We start from the raw sequence: 16,095 nt of genomic DNA on the forward strand, positions 1-16,095 counted from the left end.
GTTTGCTCAGTCTACTGCATCGATCCTTCTCCCCCACACACAACACTCCAACCTCACCACAGCGATTGTTATAACTCCCTCACAAAACCCACCTCAACCAACTTATCAACCGGCACCATCATCTTCGCCACCTTCGCCCTCGTATTCGCCCTAAGCCACAAAAACACACTCAGCACCCCTTGGCGCCACCAGCCCCAAAAGGTCGCCGGGCCCAGCAAACGCAGTTCCTCCTTGCCAACAACGTAGACGACCTGCGTCGCGTACGCCGCATCGAGCGCCGCCAGCCGGCGCTTGAGCGCACTCTCGGGCAGCGCCGTATACGGCGTGTCGGCGGGCCCGGCAAAGCGGACCGACGAGTTTCGGCGGTGCCGCTCGTGCGAGTGTTTGCCCTGCGAGTCGCTGCTGCGGCTGCGGTCTGAGCCGGCGTTGGACAGGGTCGGCTCGACGCTGTCGATGAGGATGGAGGGCGGCGCGGGGCTCGTGGAACGGGAGATGCCGACGTTGGATGGTTCGAGCGGACCCGGGATGACGTTGGGTTCGAGGCTGGCAGCGGGTTGGCGCGTTGGCGAAATGTTGTTGCGGGTTTGCATCGTTTGTGCAGTTGCGGATGATTTGAGGTCGGAGGAGACGAAGTTGACACTGCGTGTGCCGACGGGACGAGCTGCGCGGACGAGCGCGTGGCGGAGCTGTGTGTAGACGGTTGATCCGAGGTCCGCGTTGATGGGGTGGTCGTTGTAGCCGTGACGAATCGTCAGCCGGTAGCAGTTTGGCATCGAAGTACCCGAAGCCGAGTAGCGCTCTTCGTCGGGGATGTGCGGCATGTGGAGTGCGCGCAGGTGGAGGAAAACGTGCACATCTTGCTGCGCCTCGAATTTCTTGATGAACTCTTCATAGACAGCCGGGACCTTGTCGCCAGCTTTGTCAAAGAAGAGACCAAGACCCTTGATCCGGTTGATTTCGCCGCCGCCCCAGCGATCCGTCAGACGAGGCTTGCCGTCTTCGTCTTTGATGATGAGCTCGCGGAGATCCAGGCGCTTCTTCTCTTCGGCGGCCCATTGCTTTTCCTTTCCATACCTCCAGAGAATGAAGACGCTGCATAGCAAAACGGCCAGGACAAAGGTGAACCAGGCACCGTCGACGAATTTGGTCGCGGCCGAAGTGAGGAAGAGTCCATCCAGAGTGGCGAAGACGAGGTAGACAGGGAGGACGACGAACCAGCGGAATCTCCAAACCATGAGAGCGGCAATAGCGACGAGGTTGGTGGTAATAAAGGCTACGAGAATGACGCAAAAGCCATAGGCGTGTCCGAGTTTTGTGGTCTACACACACAATTAGCGATGAACTAGAGACAAGGGGTCGAGGTGGTGTCAAAAGATATGATTGCGCCTGGACTGCGAAAGCAGCGCCCATCTTCAACTGGAAGCTAGGGAGCTGCGTCGATACACCCGGTCTCATTTCACCTGACAGACACCATGGGACTAACTTACATTATTGAAAACGGCCGTGACAATGACAGTTCCAATCATCATGAGCCAGTTGGCCACTGGAATGTAAACCTGGCCGTGAAACTTTTCACTCGTGTAAATCATTTTGATTTGAGGAAAGTAGGACATATTCATGACCTGAGAGAGCAACTGAAACGTGCTGGTGATGAGAGCCTGAGAAGCGACAATGGCGGCGAGGATGGAGATGATGAGCGAAGGGTACAACATTCCAGGAGGTACCGTGTTGAAAAAGGGGTTGGAGTAGTGGCCCTCATTTTGGGAAATGTTGGCAGCTTGGCCAATGTAGGCGGAGAGCAAGCATGGGTATGCGAGTCCAAGCCATGAGATTTGAATAGCCCTGAGAACTCAGTATCGAACTCAGAACCAAAAGGCAAGTACTCACTCTTTGGAAAAGGCACCCATGTCGGCAAACAGTGCCTCGACACCAGTGAAGCACAGCAAGATGCCACCAAGAGAGATCCATCCGTCCGTCTTGTTGCGAACCAAAAAGTTCCCGGCAAAGTAGGGCGAAAAGGCCTTGAGGACGGTCCAGTCGTACGTGGCCAAATTCTGACATGGTCAGTATATGGACGGAATGTCAACTGGTTGACTTACATAGATGCCAAAGGAGAGGTTCAAAAGGAGCCAGATGATGACGATCGGAGCAAAGCAGCTGGCAAGTTTGTGGATGCCGAGCGGCTGGAGCAAAAACAAGCAGACGAGAATGGCGCAAGAGACGCCAATGATGGTGCTGTTGGAGATGCCTGGGGTGACAACCTCGAGGCCCTGAACTGCACCCAAGACGGACTGCGCTGGAGTCAAGATGCTGTCCGACAGGACAAGACTGACACCAAAGACTGCCAAAGCTTTCAGTATGGCATGCGAGACGCGGCTCTTTTCCAAGAATTCGCGCAAACTGCGAGTGCTGGGACGCAATTGATTCGATGCATATCGCTCGAGTTTGTAGGCATTCTTCTTCTTGGGGTCTTGCTTTGCAATGTTGCACTGTCGCGATCAGTAAGGACCAGAGAAGGAATCAAAAACACTTACATAGCGAGACAATAAACTGTAAATGGCAAAGGTACCACCCTCTCCCTCATCATTGGCATACAAGACTATGAGGACATACTTGACCGTCACAATCAAGGTAATGGACCAGATGATGAGAGAAAGAGCGCCGAGAAGATCCTCATGAGATGGCTGCGAAGAAAAGGTGGACGAGTATACGTAGAGGGGACTTGTTCCAATATCGCCGTAGATGACGCCGATTGACTGGTAAGCCAGCCTAGAACCACATTAGCGACGCTGCGAACCACTGTCGGCCAACCAACCATAGCAAAGTCCATCCCCGGAAAACCTGCCAATGTCAGCCTTGTCGGAATGAGGGGAAAAGGGTGTGGTGCCTGTTTTTGTTTAAAGTCGCGCGACTGAACGTCAAGAGCCTCCTCCTCGTCGTAGATGAGGTCAATGTCCTTTTCGACGCAAGCGGCGTCGTCAACCCTTGCAGAAGCGCGATTTTTCAACCGATGCGCGTTTGACAAGGCAGTTGACTCGATGATGAGCTCAAGATCGCGAGAGGCGTTTGCCATTACTTGGTAACGCAGCGCACTGTGTGGATGGAAAAAAGCGCGCAGTGATGGTGGTCTGGCACCGCGTTGGGCAGGCTGCGCGGGATCTTTAGACACAGCGCAGCAGACAATAACGAGCCACGCGCCAGGTTGGATGACAAGAGAGGCGGAGCAGGAATCCCTCTATAAGCTCAATTGTCTGCAGTGCTTATCCCAGTTGGTAAAGCTCATGACTACGGCTTGAACGTGACTTGAGAAGGGTTCGCCCATCAGCGGAGCGCCGGACGAGGCGCAGGCCCAGCCAGCATCGTCAGGCATGGCCATGGTGGACTCTGCCAAACACAATTGTCTCGTCGCTATCGTCAGCCGCGGATTGGCAGAGAAATGCCGCAGCAAAATATCCCGCAAACAAACCTTTGGTTCGGCAGTTTTCATTCAGCGTCGTTTGCAGAAGTCGAACAGAATATCGTCTTTGTCCTCACCAGCACTGCCCTCCTCTCAAAAGCCTGCCAATTTTCACCGTCTTTCTCTGAAAACTGAAGGGCAACGGAGTATAGGCCGACAGTCATGCTCCGACAATGCGGGGAACTGTGCGATCGGTACGACCACATGCCATGCAGCTAGCTTGCGAGTCAGGCCATGGACACTTCAATTCAATACAAATATCCGACTGGGCCGCTGGAGAGTCCCATCTCGTAACAGCTCGAACCTGTTGTTGAAATTTGAATTGATGTGGGCCGCATCCACCTTCCCGATTAGAGGAGATGGGTTCCTGGATCTCTCCAGCGTTTTGGACGTCATCCAGGTCGACACGTGCTTCGTAAAAAGATGCAGGGTACTCGTGGTCGAGGAGCGGTGACGACAAGCTGTTGATTGTCCATTTACATGATCAGCGCAGGGGAAGACTGCTGAGCAAAGCTGCCCTACACTAACACACATATAGGGCAGAATCGTAGACTGGTGAGTAGTTCAAGCCGTTTGCATCGTGTTCGCAGCGTAGCCTCCCCTTGGAACGGCGTGGGCAAACCCATTCGCTGTGCGCCATTTTCCACTGCGGCGGAGGCCGACGCGGAGTCCAGACAGGGGTGTCCATCCATCATCCAAACCATTTCCCCAGGATGCCAGCACCGCCTCCTCCACCTTGTCCACGACGCTTGGCCTCGCTTACGATCCACTGCCGCAAAAAGTCGCGATTCTTCATCTTGTCGACTGCCGTCACTCGCGTTTCAAACTGCGCTTCTTGCCGGTCAAACGCCAGCAGTGTCGGCATCGAGTTGATCTGTCGCACTTTCAGCTCGAGTCCGCGCATGATGATCTTGGTGTACTGACCCGATACGTTATGGGCAAATCTCCAATCGTCACCGCATCGACTTCAACCTCTGCGTATCCGACTCCACCCTGCTCTTCACCGACGCCCTCTTTGCCCACCAGCTCCTCGAGTATCGGCTTCACCGCCTGGCATGATGGACACCATGATGCGGTCCAGAGCGTGAGAAGCGGCCGACGCGAGCTGGCGCTGAGGAGGAGCAAGTTGGCAAACTCGTCTGGATTGCGCACCGACGTGTAGATTCGATTCGCGTTGCTGGCGGCGAGACGTGGCGCGCTTCTCGAGAACGACCGGCGAGGACGGCTGAAGAAGAGTCGGAGGACCGGGCGAGCAGAGAGAGAGAGTCGTACGGGCGTCATCATGGGACAGGTTGTGGAGAGTTTGGTGGTTGCTTCTTGGGAAGCTTTTCGGAAAGGTGACAGACGTCATTGGTCTGTGCACCTCGAGCAATTCTATTGGCCGAATGCTTGCATGCACACAGTATAGTAGGTGACAAAGGAAATGACACGCCCTGGATTTAGCTGCGTTGCGAACGACTGCTGCCAAAGCGTAACTGCGGTGGAGAGCGAATGCTCCCTAGGCGCAACTGCAGTGGCAAACGAATGCTCCCTAGGCGCTGCTGGGATGGCGGACGACTGCCCCCAATAGGTCATCTTTTTCTCTGTACCTACTGCGGCATTTCTTCACACATCAAACGACGAGGGAACATTTGATTCACTTTTAAATAAACAATTCACAAAAAAAATCCCCCCAACAATCCAATGGACATGCAGCGGTAGCTACCAGTGGAAAACGTGGTCATGTCCGAACCCTCTTTTACGTCATGTCATCCTCATCTTTCTTCGCCTCGTATGCTCGCTCTTGTCTCTCTGCCGCCTTTTTTTGATGCGACCACCGCTTCTGAACAGTACTGGTATACCACTAGAATTCTTCATGCCTCCCAAACAATTTGCAAGCTTCGTGATGTAGCTGTCAACTGGCAGAAAATTACCTGTTTCATCTGCGCAGTGCGACGGTTTCTGACACATTTTGCATGGTCTAATGTCGAAGGCACTACGCATTTTTGACGCATATGTCTCGGGATCGTTGGATGCGAACGCTCTTTCATGACACCACATTTCTGTATGATAGTTGTTGAGACGTCGGCTTACTCCTGTCAAATCCGTGATTCTGAACTGACGTTGGAGAGGGACCAAGCCGTCTGGAGTAACCCAATTTAGGAAAGAGAGAAGCTGGCAAATGCTTTTACAGTCTATGTTCCCGTAAACTGCGTATGTAATGGCTTCCACAGCCAATCCAAGCCGTTGTAGATTCGGCGCAGTTGACAGTGGCAGGCCAAGTGCGAAAGCCCATCCATTGAGGATCGTGTGGAAGCCACAGCTCCAGTCGTCATTCTGTATTCCAGTGGGAGACATACTCCAGTTTCCACTCGGTATGCTGCTCGATTCTCGGCTCCACCACCGGGAGTTGATGAGAAATCTTCGAACGAAGGATTTTGACCACTCGCTGACTTCACTAGGTCCCTCGCTGTCAAAGATCTCGACGTTGTAGTCATCTTTCCCATTAATTTTCTGGAATCGAACCACGGCGAGGGTAATGTGGCCGCAGTCGTTAGAGGTTCGTTGGTTGATGACGGGCAAAAGCAAGTCATGACGCGGACGGACGACTTCGAACCGGGCGTTGGCCACGTCGTTGGGGTCTGTAGGTCTTGGGATGTTGTTTAGAGAGTTTGAATACACCTCTTCGGAAAAAAGGCTGAAGCTGTGCCCCCTGCCGTTGCGATTGATAGATTCAGTAACTGCCATGAGAGCCAGAATGACTTCATCTTGGAATAGCCTCATTCCTTTCCTGACACAGAATAGATCAATCTTACGTATCCCCTGATCCTGAACCGCCGCAAGGGCGTTTCCCTGAGCCTCCTGGAAGTATTGACGGAACCAATGAATGTTCTGGTGATACAAAATTCCCTTGCTAATCTCATGTGTGAGATCAGGGATACAATGACTGGGCACAATACAGTGACGGCAATGTTGGTTTCCATGTTGATGTCCATCTTGCGCTGTATTTTGCTGTGCATCTCGCCGTGCATCTTGCAGTGCATCGTTCTGTACATTTTGTCTTCCGTCCTGCGTTCGATTCCCAGTTTGATCCGGTGGTGTCTCTTGCGCAGTGTCCGGTGGCGGGTCTGAAGCATTTTCCCCCCAACCACCGCCATGATTTGTATCGTCTGCGCCATTTCCCGCGCTCTGGGAGCCTCTGTTGTTGTGTCCCGCAGGCAGAGCAATCGAATTCCTGATATTTCCATAATACGTTTCAAACGCGCCACCGCTCAAATCCACCGTATGAGTAAAAAGTTCCTGTCCCCATGCATCATAAAAATCATCGCGGTCCTCGACGACCGTGAGCTTGATAAGTGCAGCCAAGAGGTGCGAAGGCGTTGCTACTCCGCTGGCCGCGTCGCTGATGACGGCCGACCCGTACTTTTTGTCTGTTGCGAAGTTTTTTTGGTTGCCCAATTTCGGGAGTTTTTCTCGGATTTGTAGATTCAGAGCAATCGCCATGGCGACGAGGATGAGCAAAAAGTGGCGGCCTGTGTCGAAAGCCCGAGTGGCATCTTTCCAGTCTGCGATGTGGGCTTGCGGAGGGTCAGGATCAGAACCGAACCAGTCTCTGTCAATGAGGAATTGTCTGACGAGCTGTGCATGTCCATTCCTCGCATTGACGGTTTTTATGGCGTGTGAGCTGAAATTGTAAAAGGTAAGTGCAAGCCTTGGTTGTGTCGATGCAGTACTGCTTGCGCCTTCTTGGCTGTTGTCCTCGAGGCGAGCATGGACCAGGATAAGTTCATTCTGACCCGCATCATTCACTCTCCACGGGAGCAAGACCTGCCTTCTCCTCCTCAGCATGGGATCACTTTGGGCGCCACTGCCTTGGCTATTCCACGAGTCGTACGAGTAGAGGCCAAATTCGTTGGTCGGGTCATTCTGGCTGATGGCTTCCGTGACGCTCAGTATGGCTCGAAGAACCAGGTCCTCATCTGGTTCTGGATCGGTATCTGTCGTCAGGGTTGGATATTTCTTCTTTAAGAACTTCGTAACCTTTCTCATTTTGAACCCGTTTGACGAAATTTTCGAGAAGTGGATGTGAACAAGAAACGAAAAAATCAGTGATTGCTCTCATGTATAAAGCAAGAACCCCACTAATTCCCTTTGTCGATTGCAGTTCCAAGTAACAAACTAAATACGCTTTGTTGCTACTTTTCCGGCGGGACGAAGAATCCCAATCAAAGGCAGTCTTGTGTCTTTGTTGGTTGAGAGACTTCAAGGCCAGATGACACGACCTGCAGCAGCAAGCAGTTGGCCTTGCAAAACTCGGATGAAAGGCCGAGTCCTCCGCGCGTGGGGATATTTCACAGCCTTATCGAACCAACACCAGCCCACACCAATGCGTCTGATCTAGAAGCAAAGCACACGGCTCCGCATAGCAGCTAGTCGCAATGTGATGGGCCAAAAGCGCCAGAGGCCAATACAGCATCCGCATCGACAGTGACGACCAACACTTGCTATACCCGCTACCGTTACGCTCGCGATCAAATTCCATGCGCTCGTAGCGGCAAAGCAGCACAACCTCCTTTCTCCGCGCCGTTTGACCAATGAATCTGAGCAAGGGAGCGCATTTTCAAGTGTCCAGGGAGGCATACTCAGACGCGAGTCGGGCGCCGCCCAGGCTCAGAATCAGGGGTACCCAAGAATGCGAAATGGGGGCCAGCCATTCAAAAGAACTGAGGCACGGTGGGTGCAGAAAGAAATGAGACATCCTCTAGGGAGCAGTCGTCCGCGGTCACGGAGCGCCATTTCTTTTCCCACTCACCATAGACGCGCCACTCTCACGTCCTCCTCCGCTTTCTCCTCGCGTGCTCAGTCCCCTCAGTCGTCTCAGAACGCCGCCTCTTCCCGCCCCACCAATCCACTCTTTGCACACCTCTTTCCCCCGACTCCTCCTCCGCCGCAAGCTGCGCAACCGCACCCACATTGACCGGTCTCAATCTGCCATCCGGAAGATGACAATGCGCTTGGACCTGGCACGAAACACAGTCCTCCAACGTCTCGACCTCCCTCGATCCCAACGCGAGAAACAGTCCCTCTTCGTTCCACAAGTTGTCGTGATAGTCATTTATGATTTGCGGCGCCGGCAGGAAAACGGTGCGCTTGAACTGGCGATCCGGAGGCGGCGCGCTGCCGGGCTGGACCCAAGCGAGGTGGTGCAGCAGCTGGCAGATGGTCTTGCAGTCAATGATGCCGTAGGCGGCGTACGTGATGGCTTCTATGGCGTGGTGGAGGCGGTCGAGGTGGGGTGTGGGGTTTAGGGGTAGGCCGAGGGCGACGGACCACGCATTCAGTATCGTATGGATTCCGCAGTCCAGGGTTCCTTGAGTCTGTTTTGCGGCTGTTCGTTGGAAGAATAGTTCTTGCGGCCTTTCGTAGTCGTAGGGATCGTTGGACGACCATTGCGTTCGCCGGATGAAGTTTTGGACGAAGGTTTCCGTTGCTGTGGAAACAGTTTTGCCTCCCTGACTGTCGTAGACGTCGACGCGATAGGCGTCTTCCGCAATTGCTTGCACCACAGCCAGCCAGATGTGCCCGATAGCGCCGGGAGTTGTCGGGTCTGAGCTCATGATTGGCAGGATCAAATCGCGGCGCTGGCGCACAACGTCGGTGTTTATATTAGGCTCGCCTGTGGGTTCTTCTATCCCGGATTCACGCCTAGAAGCTGCGTCAAGATTGGCCATGGAATACACCTCATCACCAAACATGCTGAAAGTGTGGCCCCGACCATTGACGCTGATGGCTTCCGTGACAGCCATGATTGCCATCACGACAGCGTCTTCAAAGAGACCCATTCCACTTCTGATGCCAAAGAGCGACGCCCGTGGTACAGTCGTGCCTGGTATAGCGGTCTCAGCGCGTCTCTTAGCCTGAGCATATTCCGATCTGAACGCATGGATACTCCAGAGGTAAGAATCCCCTTGCTCAGCCTCCTGTGTGATATCGGGAATGCAATGGCTAGTGATGGGACATGCTGCGCAGGGAAGGCAGTGATCCGGGATAGGACAGCGGGAGCATTCGTGTCCGTTTCCTGTGCCAGAATCTCCAAGACAGTGGCCGGCGACGTTGCATTCGGTGCATTCCGGCTGCTGTTGCTGTTGCTGTTGCTCTTCTTGCTGCCGCTGAAGCTCATCTGAGACCTCCTTCCAAACTCCATCGAAATGACTTTGGTCTCTCAAATCCTTGGTGTAGTCGAAAAATTTCTGTCCCCAGTTCGGATTCGCTGGAGGGGGATTCTCAACAAAGTTCCAATAGTGAAAGAGAGAGAGGAAGTGAGCGGGCGTCATGCCTCCCTCCACGGCATATGTGATGCCGTCCTGCGCATGTACCTTTTGTTGATCATTCCAGGCCAGTTTTCCAAGTGTTGGTTTCAGGCCCAAGGCAAGGGCAATTGCGATGTATGCGACAGCGAAATTGCGCACGATGTCGTCTCCTCGACAGGCTAAGAACCACTTGTATGTCGGTCCGGACTTCTGGCTGGCATCGAACCAATTTTCATCGTGAAGAAAGTTTGTGATGTAGTCTTCCATTTGCGACATCTCGTTTTCGTCAGGCTTGGAATTGGACATGACGTAAAAGTCGATTTGAACTCGGGCTGTTGCCGAATTATCATCGCTTGTCACTTCTTGGTCATCTTGGGTCTCCACATAGCGAGCGTGGACAAGTAGCATCTGGCGTTCGCCTTTAACATCTCTTGGCCATGGAAGCAGTATAGGCTTTCCGCTTCTCAAGATTCGAACGCATGATGGCCCTAGATTGACATTGTACAAGCTGAATTCGTCGTCGTTGGTGTCGCTCTGACTGATGGCTTCTGTGACACTGAGGATTGCCCTGAAGAGCAGGTCATCTGTTATTGGAGCAGTGACATCTGGTAGATCCGACATCTCGGGTTCCGTGTGCTGGATCAGCTGGATTTCGACAGAGTTGAATGAAGAGCAGGAAGTCAGCGAACCGTCTCTTGTTCACAGCGAATTCGACCCAACCTACCACTCAACTTTCTTTGTTGTGGAACCTCAAGCAATCAACCAGCAATCCTCCTTTGTCGACCCAAATGCGGCAGGACGGCAACTTTGGTCAAAGGCTGTCTTTGTCTATCGTCAGGACGAGACTTAGGCTCCCAAGCCGTTGCGGCCTTCACTGCTCCCTACACCAGTATTTTTCCCACGCTCATGCTCCTCAACGTCTGTGCATGCCTCGCGTCCTGCCGTCAGCCGTGATAGAAACTCTCTAGCATGTTTCTCATGTGCCTCTTGTAACGCCAATACTGTAAAAAGTGAGAATTAACTGACGTACATGCAGTCAAACGCCATGCAACAGAAGAAATGAGAGCAGAATACAATATAACAACAGGTCTGAATGCAGAGAGGTAGAAAGAGAGAGGGAGAAACCTTCTTGCGAACTGGGTATCTACCGCAGTCTCATCCTCCCATCACCACCAGCTCCAGCGCAGCAAAATTCGTTCCCAAAACTCCTCACATCCTCCGAATGTGCCCCTCCTCCTCAAACGCGACAACATCACCCTCCCTCTCCAGCTTATCCCACCACTGAAACAGCATGTTCTCACAAATAAGCCGAAACCACGGCGTAAATCTTAACTCCGGATCCTCAAACATCTCCCTCAATTCCACCTGCGTAACGTACCGCGTATCCCGCACCTCATTCAGATTCGGCCTCACATCCACCGTCCCCTTCGGCTTCGCAAACAGGATATAATCAATCTCATGCTCGCCCCACTTGCCATCACTGGGCGCCAAATAATGGATCCGCGTGAGAAACTTGAACATTTCCGGCGGCACTTGCGAGGCCGGAATGCCCAGTTCGTGCCCCAGTTTGCGCGTGGCGGCGCGCTTGGCGCCGGCGATGGAGGTGGGCAGGTCGGCGCCAGTTTCGGTCGGCACGCCCAAAGGGTGCGAGCAGCACGTGTTGGTCCACATGTCGGGGAAGGTGATTTTTTCGCTGGCGCGCTGTTGTAGGAGGAGGCGGTTGGAGTGGTCGAAGAGGAAGACGCTGAAGGCGCGGTGGAGCAGGCCTTTGTTGATGTTTTCCATTAGGTGGCCTGTGGAGATTGTTAGGTTGATGGCTGGCTGGCTGGATGATTGGCGAAGAAGGGGATTGGGTTGGTAGTGGTGGTGGTGGTGGTGCTGCTGCTGGTCGACATACAAACTTTCTTGCTTGCGCTGCCAATCGGTACGTCGTTTTCGTCCAGCACGATGCACACCTCGTCCATGAGGCGAATCTGCTCCTCGTCGTAGCCCGCCAGGTCGGCATCGGCACCACCGCCGGTCTGGCGCGCCTGGCCAATGACATTGGTGTCGACGTCGCCGGCAAAGAGGCGGAGGATGTTGTCGGCCGTGATGGGCGCCGTAGCCGTCGTCGTCGTTGTCGTGGTGGTGCTGCTCATGGTGGGCGAGCGGGCGAAGAAAAGGTGCAAAGGAGCAAGTGTAGATTGAGAGGACGGGTGGATATAGCGCGTCGAGGCGGTTGCTACCTGTTGTGCGTCGGGGGATTGTTGCAACTGTTGTCGAGGGCGGGCGATGGCGTTGAGTTGCAAGGGTCCAGAAGAGCGGGACGACCTGAGAGCAGCAGCGGAGCCCTTGCGTCGCCCGTGCCTGGACGCCAAGCTGCTTGAATGCTTCTACAAGACAAGCTTTCTTGATTTCAATTCAGCACATGCGCCTGTGTACGCTGTATAGCTCTATTTCTGTGTCTCTATGCTGGGCCCGCATAGTCTCGGTGTCCGATGTCCGACCATCCCCATTATTGATCCATCAATAGCACGCCTCATCAACGCCGAGGTATCAACGAAAAAAATCACCACGCCGTCTTCTTCCCCTTTGCCCCCTTGGCCGGCGACAGCGCTGGGAACTCGTCAACCTCCTCATAGCCCCCGAGGTCCACACCACCCTCGTCTTCTCCGTCATCCCTCCTGCTCTGCTGCTCCGCCAAACTCAACTGCAACGCAAACTCTAGATCCTCTGCCTCCTGGTTACGACTGGACTCCGCCTGCTCTGCTACGACGGCAGAGCGCTTCGAAGATCCAGCTTGGGCAGACGCCTTGCGAGTCTTGTCTCTGAAAGGTACGTCAAACGCCTCGACGTCAGGCGACGGGGGATCCCCAGCCTCCAGCAGGCTCTGCCGAATGGCCTCGGCCAAATCAGCATCCACATCCTCATCATTGTGCATCGGTGGGCTGCTTGACGGCGTGATTGTAGGAGCAGCCGACGAAGCAGCGCTGGTACTCAGGCTGCTAGCCTCGCTCTGCTTCCGCTTGGCCTCCTCACTCGCCAAACTCTCTTCCGAAAGCAGCGCCGCGTACGCCAAAGCTTGCTCCTCATCCTCGATGAGATCAACGCCAAAGCGACCGGCAAGACGCTCCGCCTCGCGCTGTCGCTGAATCTGGTCGCGTTCCATCTCGTACTGCTCGTGCGCAATGTAGTCCTTCATTTTGGTGCGGCCAGACGCCGAGAAGCGGTCGCCGCCTCCATTGTGGCCGCGCTCGTGGTGCCGAAGCCTCCGCTTGCTGCTCTTGTACGCGTCGGCCGCGCTAGAACTGTAGCTCCAGCAGCGAAGATGCGTGCCGAGCGAGACAACACCGCGAAGCACGGTTGGATCGGGGTCAAGGCAAATGGCTCCAGCGGCAAACAGGTTGATGCCAACTCCGTGAGTCGAGGCCTGGGCCTGCGCCAAAACACGTCGAGCGCGCGATGAAAAGCGCGAGTTGAGCGTTCTGACAGGAGACATGGTAGAAGCAAGCGGATCCCACGCTTGCACCAATCCATCACTACCGCCGTGAACGAGGTAGAGAGCAGTCATTCCAAGGCAGGAAATCTCTGGCGAGTCGGTGTAAATGACGCGAATCGGGTTGATGGTGTTCACGAGTCCAGCAGAGGCTGCCATCGGCGCACGCATGTCCCAGATAAAGACACTTCCGCTCTTGGTGCCAGCCGCTACGAGACGAGCTCGCTGACCCGGAATGTCGGCAGGAGACGCCGGCTGGCTCTTGTCAGAGAGCGGCGACGCAAAGGGCGACGAGGCAGTCGAAGAGCCCGAGAATCCAAAGATGGGATCCTCGGACAGTGTCATGGTCGCATAGGTAGAAGTGTCCAACGTCGTCGCCGTGATCTCGATATTTTTAGCGCCAGTAAAGACCAATTTCGATGTACGCCACTCCTCGACGTACGCAGCCCGCTCGGGGGAGGCAGCGCCAGACTGGACAGGATCGCCAAACAGTGAACCAGTCACTTTAGGGGCCTCCTCTGACGGGACAGCGAGGCCTCTGCTTGGAATTTTGAGCCGAGTGTAGCGCGTGACAGACGCCTGCGAGTCCTCATCAAGCCCACACTCAAACACGACAACAGCCTCTCCCGCATCATTGCCATCGTCGCCAGCAAAATCGACTTCAAGCCTTCGCCTCATGTCCCAGCCGAGACAGGCGTGGCGATAGTCCTTTGGCTTGAGGTGGAGGTAGGCCTCAATTTCCATGGTCTCTGCCTTGATTTGCTCCTCACCAAGACACATGCCATCCCACGACGACCGAGGCGAGTAGCTGGGATCCGCCGTCTTGGGGTCGCGGTACGGATTGGGCCGAGCAACTCGTCTGCTGGGCTCGACGAGATTCCAAAAGACGGTTCGACCAGTAGCCCATGCCATGCGCTCCAGCGTGACATCATCCAGACCGCGAGCATGCGACGTTTTGGGGAACTTGGACAGGTAGAAGACTTCGCCCAGGGCGTTGACAGCAGTGCACCAAACGCGGCCTTGAGCATGCCGCTTGGCCGAGTATAACTCATCAACCGCAAGCGCGATGATGGGCACGCCAGGGCTGAGAATCCATCGCGAAGTGACCTGACCGCGTCCAAACTGCGGCGGCTCTTTCAAGGGGTCATCAGTGCCCAAGCTGTAGCTGCTGACAATTCCAGACGAGGAGCCGACGAGAATCCCAATCAAGCCATCGGTCAGCGTCGGAATGGCCGACGACTTGGCAATCCAGACGGAGCAAATGGCCTCGAGAGAAGCAAAAAGGCGCGGGATGCCCAGCTCCGGTTCATTCAGTTCCATGGGCAACGAGAGGAATCGTCCCCGCATTTCCCTGGTCGAGCGATAGTGGATGGAGCCGCCGGGAAAGCCTTCTCCCAGCACCGACCCGTGAGGCTGGCTGACGTCCATGACGTTGGGATTGCCGACAATGTCGCCAGCACCCAATCCCCACATGGATCCTGCATAACGCTCGTAGAATTGCGGGAACAGAGGCAAGTCAGTCGAGCCCCACTTGTCCGTCTTTGCCGTGAGCGGATCGCTCATCGAGGTACTCCCCAAATCGTCGGCGCCATGGATAAAGGCGGCCGTTCGCTGATTAAGGCCGGAGCCCCAGGTGGCATGGAGGTGGTTGATGATTGAATAGAGGTTAGAGTCGTACATGGTAATAGCCTGGGGCGTCTGAGTCTGAGCGCGCGGGTTCGTCGGGATAGCCATGGGCTTGCCGCGACCCAGCGAACGCAGCAGACGAGTGCGCAGAATGTACTCGCTCCGCCACGACGCCAGAGCCGTGAGCCGGGCGAAGGCGCGGCGCTCGGTGCGCAAGTCATCGTCGTCGTCCGCCAGAGAGTCTGCCGTCTGGAAGAGCGACTGGGCGCCGAGGAAGAAGCGCGCGAACGCGCTCCGCCACGCGTGCGGCGTCGTGACCAGCGCGTGGAAGCGGCGGCACACGAGCGACACGGCCGACAGGTCCGTGGGCGACAGGTGCGAAATGGCGTGCGTCAGGATTTCTACAGCAGCAGCAGCAGCGTCAGCCTTGCGACAATCAACGGACCCACGCGCGAGCGGCGGCATACATACCATTCGGAAGCTTTTCAATGGCACGATTCTTGTTTTCCGACTCCGGACTCATCTTGACGACCTCGAAGAGCGGCCCGGAAGCCTGCCTCTGAGGCGTCGACGTCGTCACCAGGGCATTCTCATACTCGTCGATTCGATTGCGCGGAGGGAGAGCCGGCGGGCTGCCGCGCTTCACTCGCGGGCTCCTGACAGCGCCGTCATCGCGTCCCACGGCGCCCATCGCGTCGCGAGGTGGGCGCTCGGGAGAAGCGAGCGGCGGCTGGTCTGGCGCATCGAGTCCATGCTGGGGCGCGGCGAATTCGATCTGGGTCTGGGTCGCGGGGGCGGGCACGTTTGAAGAGACGTCGGAGGGCGCTGGGTGCATAAAAAGCTTCGCAGAGGGGTCTTGGAGCGTGATTCGACTGAGCGGGCGTGTTTGCTCAGTCGTATGGGGCTGGGGCGGGCGGTGGCGGTGGTTTGACGGGCCTGGGGTGCAGTTGATTGATGTGGGAGTTGGGTCAGAGATTGTGACGTTGAGATTGGGATGACGGCCGTCGGCTCTTCTTGGCGGATCGGCTGCTGTTTCGCTTGGCGGTCGACGTCCTGTGATGCTGCTTTAAAAGACCTGGCCTGCGAAAGGTGAGATGAATCACTATCGAGTATTGATTACCTGTGAAGCTGAATGAATATGGACTGCAGCGCTGAAAAGTCTCACTCATGATGCGCCATTGAGAATCAACCACCACCAACACCGCCAGGCGACAAGTCTGCTCACAGCGCTTTCCCCGCCTAAATCA

The 16,095-nt window shown here is 55.2% G+C and overlaps 6 protein-coding genes across 6 annotated transcripts; all 6 read right to left on the reverse strand.

The window, feature by feature from the left end:
• Window positions 1-68: 68 nt before the first annotated feature.
• On the reverse strand, window positions 69-2,768 carry IWZ02DRAFT_372861 (potassium transporter; the record flags this gene model as incomplete). Its single annotated transcript, XM_066764663.1, has 6 exons — window positions 69-290; window positions 501-1,319; window positions 1,488-1,842; window positions 1,888-2,054; window positions 2,100-2,489; window positions 2,535-2,768. Coding segments are annotated over 6 exons (2,187 nt in total), but the record flags the coding sequence as incomplete, so codon positions are not given.
• A 1,137-nt stretch (window positions 2,769-3,905) lies between these two features.
• On the reverse strand, window positions 3,906-4,970 carry IWZ02DRAFT_193558 (uncharacterized protein). The gene is made up of 2 exons (XM_066762465.1): window positions 4,382-4,970; window positions 3,906-4,331 (listed from the first exon to the last, which is right to left on the reverse strand). The coding sequence occupies exons 1-2, from the start codon at window positions 4,739-4,741 to the stop codon at window positions 4,149-4,151; spliced, it is 543 nt and encodes a 180-aa protein (XP_066625664.1). The 5' UTR covers window positions 4,742-4,970; the 3' UTR covers window positions 3,906-4,148.
• On the reverse strand, window positions 4,971-7,486 carry IWZ02DRAFT_515194 (uncharacterized protein; the record flags this gene model as incomplete). Its single annotated transcript, XM_066770637.1, has 1 exon — window positions 4,971-7,486. One exon carries the CDS (start codon window positions 7,484-7,486, stop codon window positions 5,201-5,203), a length of 2,286 nt encoding a protein of 761 aa, XP_066625665.1. The 3' UTR covers window positions 4,971-5,200.
• Window positions 7,487-8,420: 934 nt separating this feature from the next.
• IWZ02DRAFT_488598 (uncharacterized protein) lies at window positions 8,421-10,368 on the reverse strand (the record flags this gene model as incomplete). The annotated part of the gene is made up of 2 exons (XM_066769479.1): window positions 8,421-8,457; window positions 8,507-10,368. The coding sequence occupies 2 exons, from the start codon at window positions 10,366-10,368 to the stop codon at window positions 8,421-8,423; spliced, it is 1,899 nt and encodes a 632-aa protein (XP_066625666.1).
• A 121-nt stretch (window positions 10,369-10,489) lies between these two features.
• Window positions 10,490-12,066, reverse strand: IWZ02DRAFT_445491 (NUDIX hydrolase domain-like protein). The gene is made up of 2 exons (XM_066767166.1): window positions 11,645-12,066; window positions 10,490-11,540 (listed from the first exon to the last, which is right to left on the reverse strand). The coding sequence occupies exons 1-2, from the start codon at window positions 11,883-11,885 to the stop codon at window positions 10,957-10,959; spliced, it is 825 nt and encodes a 274-aa protein (XP_066625667.1). The 5' UTR covers window positions 11,886-12,066; the 3' UTR covers window positions 10,490-10,956.
• Window positions 12,067-15,544, reverse strand: IWZ02DRAFT_445492 (uncharacterized protein). Its single transcript, XM_066767167.1, has 2 exons — window positions 15,320-15,544; window positions 12,067-15,249 (listed from the first exon to the last, which is right to left on the reverse strand). Exons 1-2 carry the CDS (start codon window positions 15,537-15,539, stop codon window positions 12,296-12,298), a joined length of 3,174 nt encoding a protein of 1,057 aa, XP_066625668.1. The 5' UTR covers window positions 15,540-15,544; the 3' UTR covers window positions 12,067-12,295.
• Between the last annotated feature and the right edge of the window lie 551 nt (window positions 15,545-16,095).

This window comes from Phyllosticta citriasiana, assembly GCF_038021145.1.
Source record: "Phyllosticta citriasiana strain CBS 120426 chromosome Unknown IWZ02scaffold_3, whole genome shotgun sequence".
NCBI lineage: Eukaryota > Fungi > Ascomycota > Dothideomycetes > Botryosphaeriales > Phyllostictaceae > Phyllosticta > Phyllosticta citriasiana.

What these genes read in the sequence shown, in the direction of transcription:
- IWZ02DRAFT_193558 (XM_066762465.1), bottom strand. Translation starts at nt 4,741, where the DNA reads ATGATGACGCCCGTACGACTCTCTCTCTCTGCTCGCCCGGTCCTCCGA. An exon ending in ATTTGCCCATAACGTATCGG is followed by an intron (nt 4,332 to 4,381) that starts GTCAGTACACCA and finishes AAAGTGCGACAG; the next exon opens with ATCAACTCGATGCCGACACT.
- IWZ02DRAFT_445491 (XM_066767166.1), bottom strand. Translation starts at nt 11,885, where the DNA reads ATGAGCAGCACCACCACGACAACGACGACGACGGCTACGGCGCCCATC. An exon ending in CAGCGCAAGCAAGAAAGTTT is followed by an intron (nt 11,541 to 11,644) that starts GTATGTCGACCA and finishes CAATCTCCACAG; the next exon opens with GCCACCTAATGGAAAACATC.
- IWZ02DRAFT_445492 (XM_066767167.1), bottom strand. Translation starts at nt 15,539, where the DNA reads ATGGGCGCCGTGGGACGCGATGACGGCGCTGTCAGGAGCCCGCGAGTG. An exon ending in CATTGAAAAGCTTCCGAATG is followed by an intron (nt 15,250 to 15,319) that starts GTATGTATGCCG and finishes CTGCTGCTGTAG; the next exon opens with AAATCCTGACGCACGCCATT.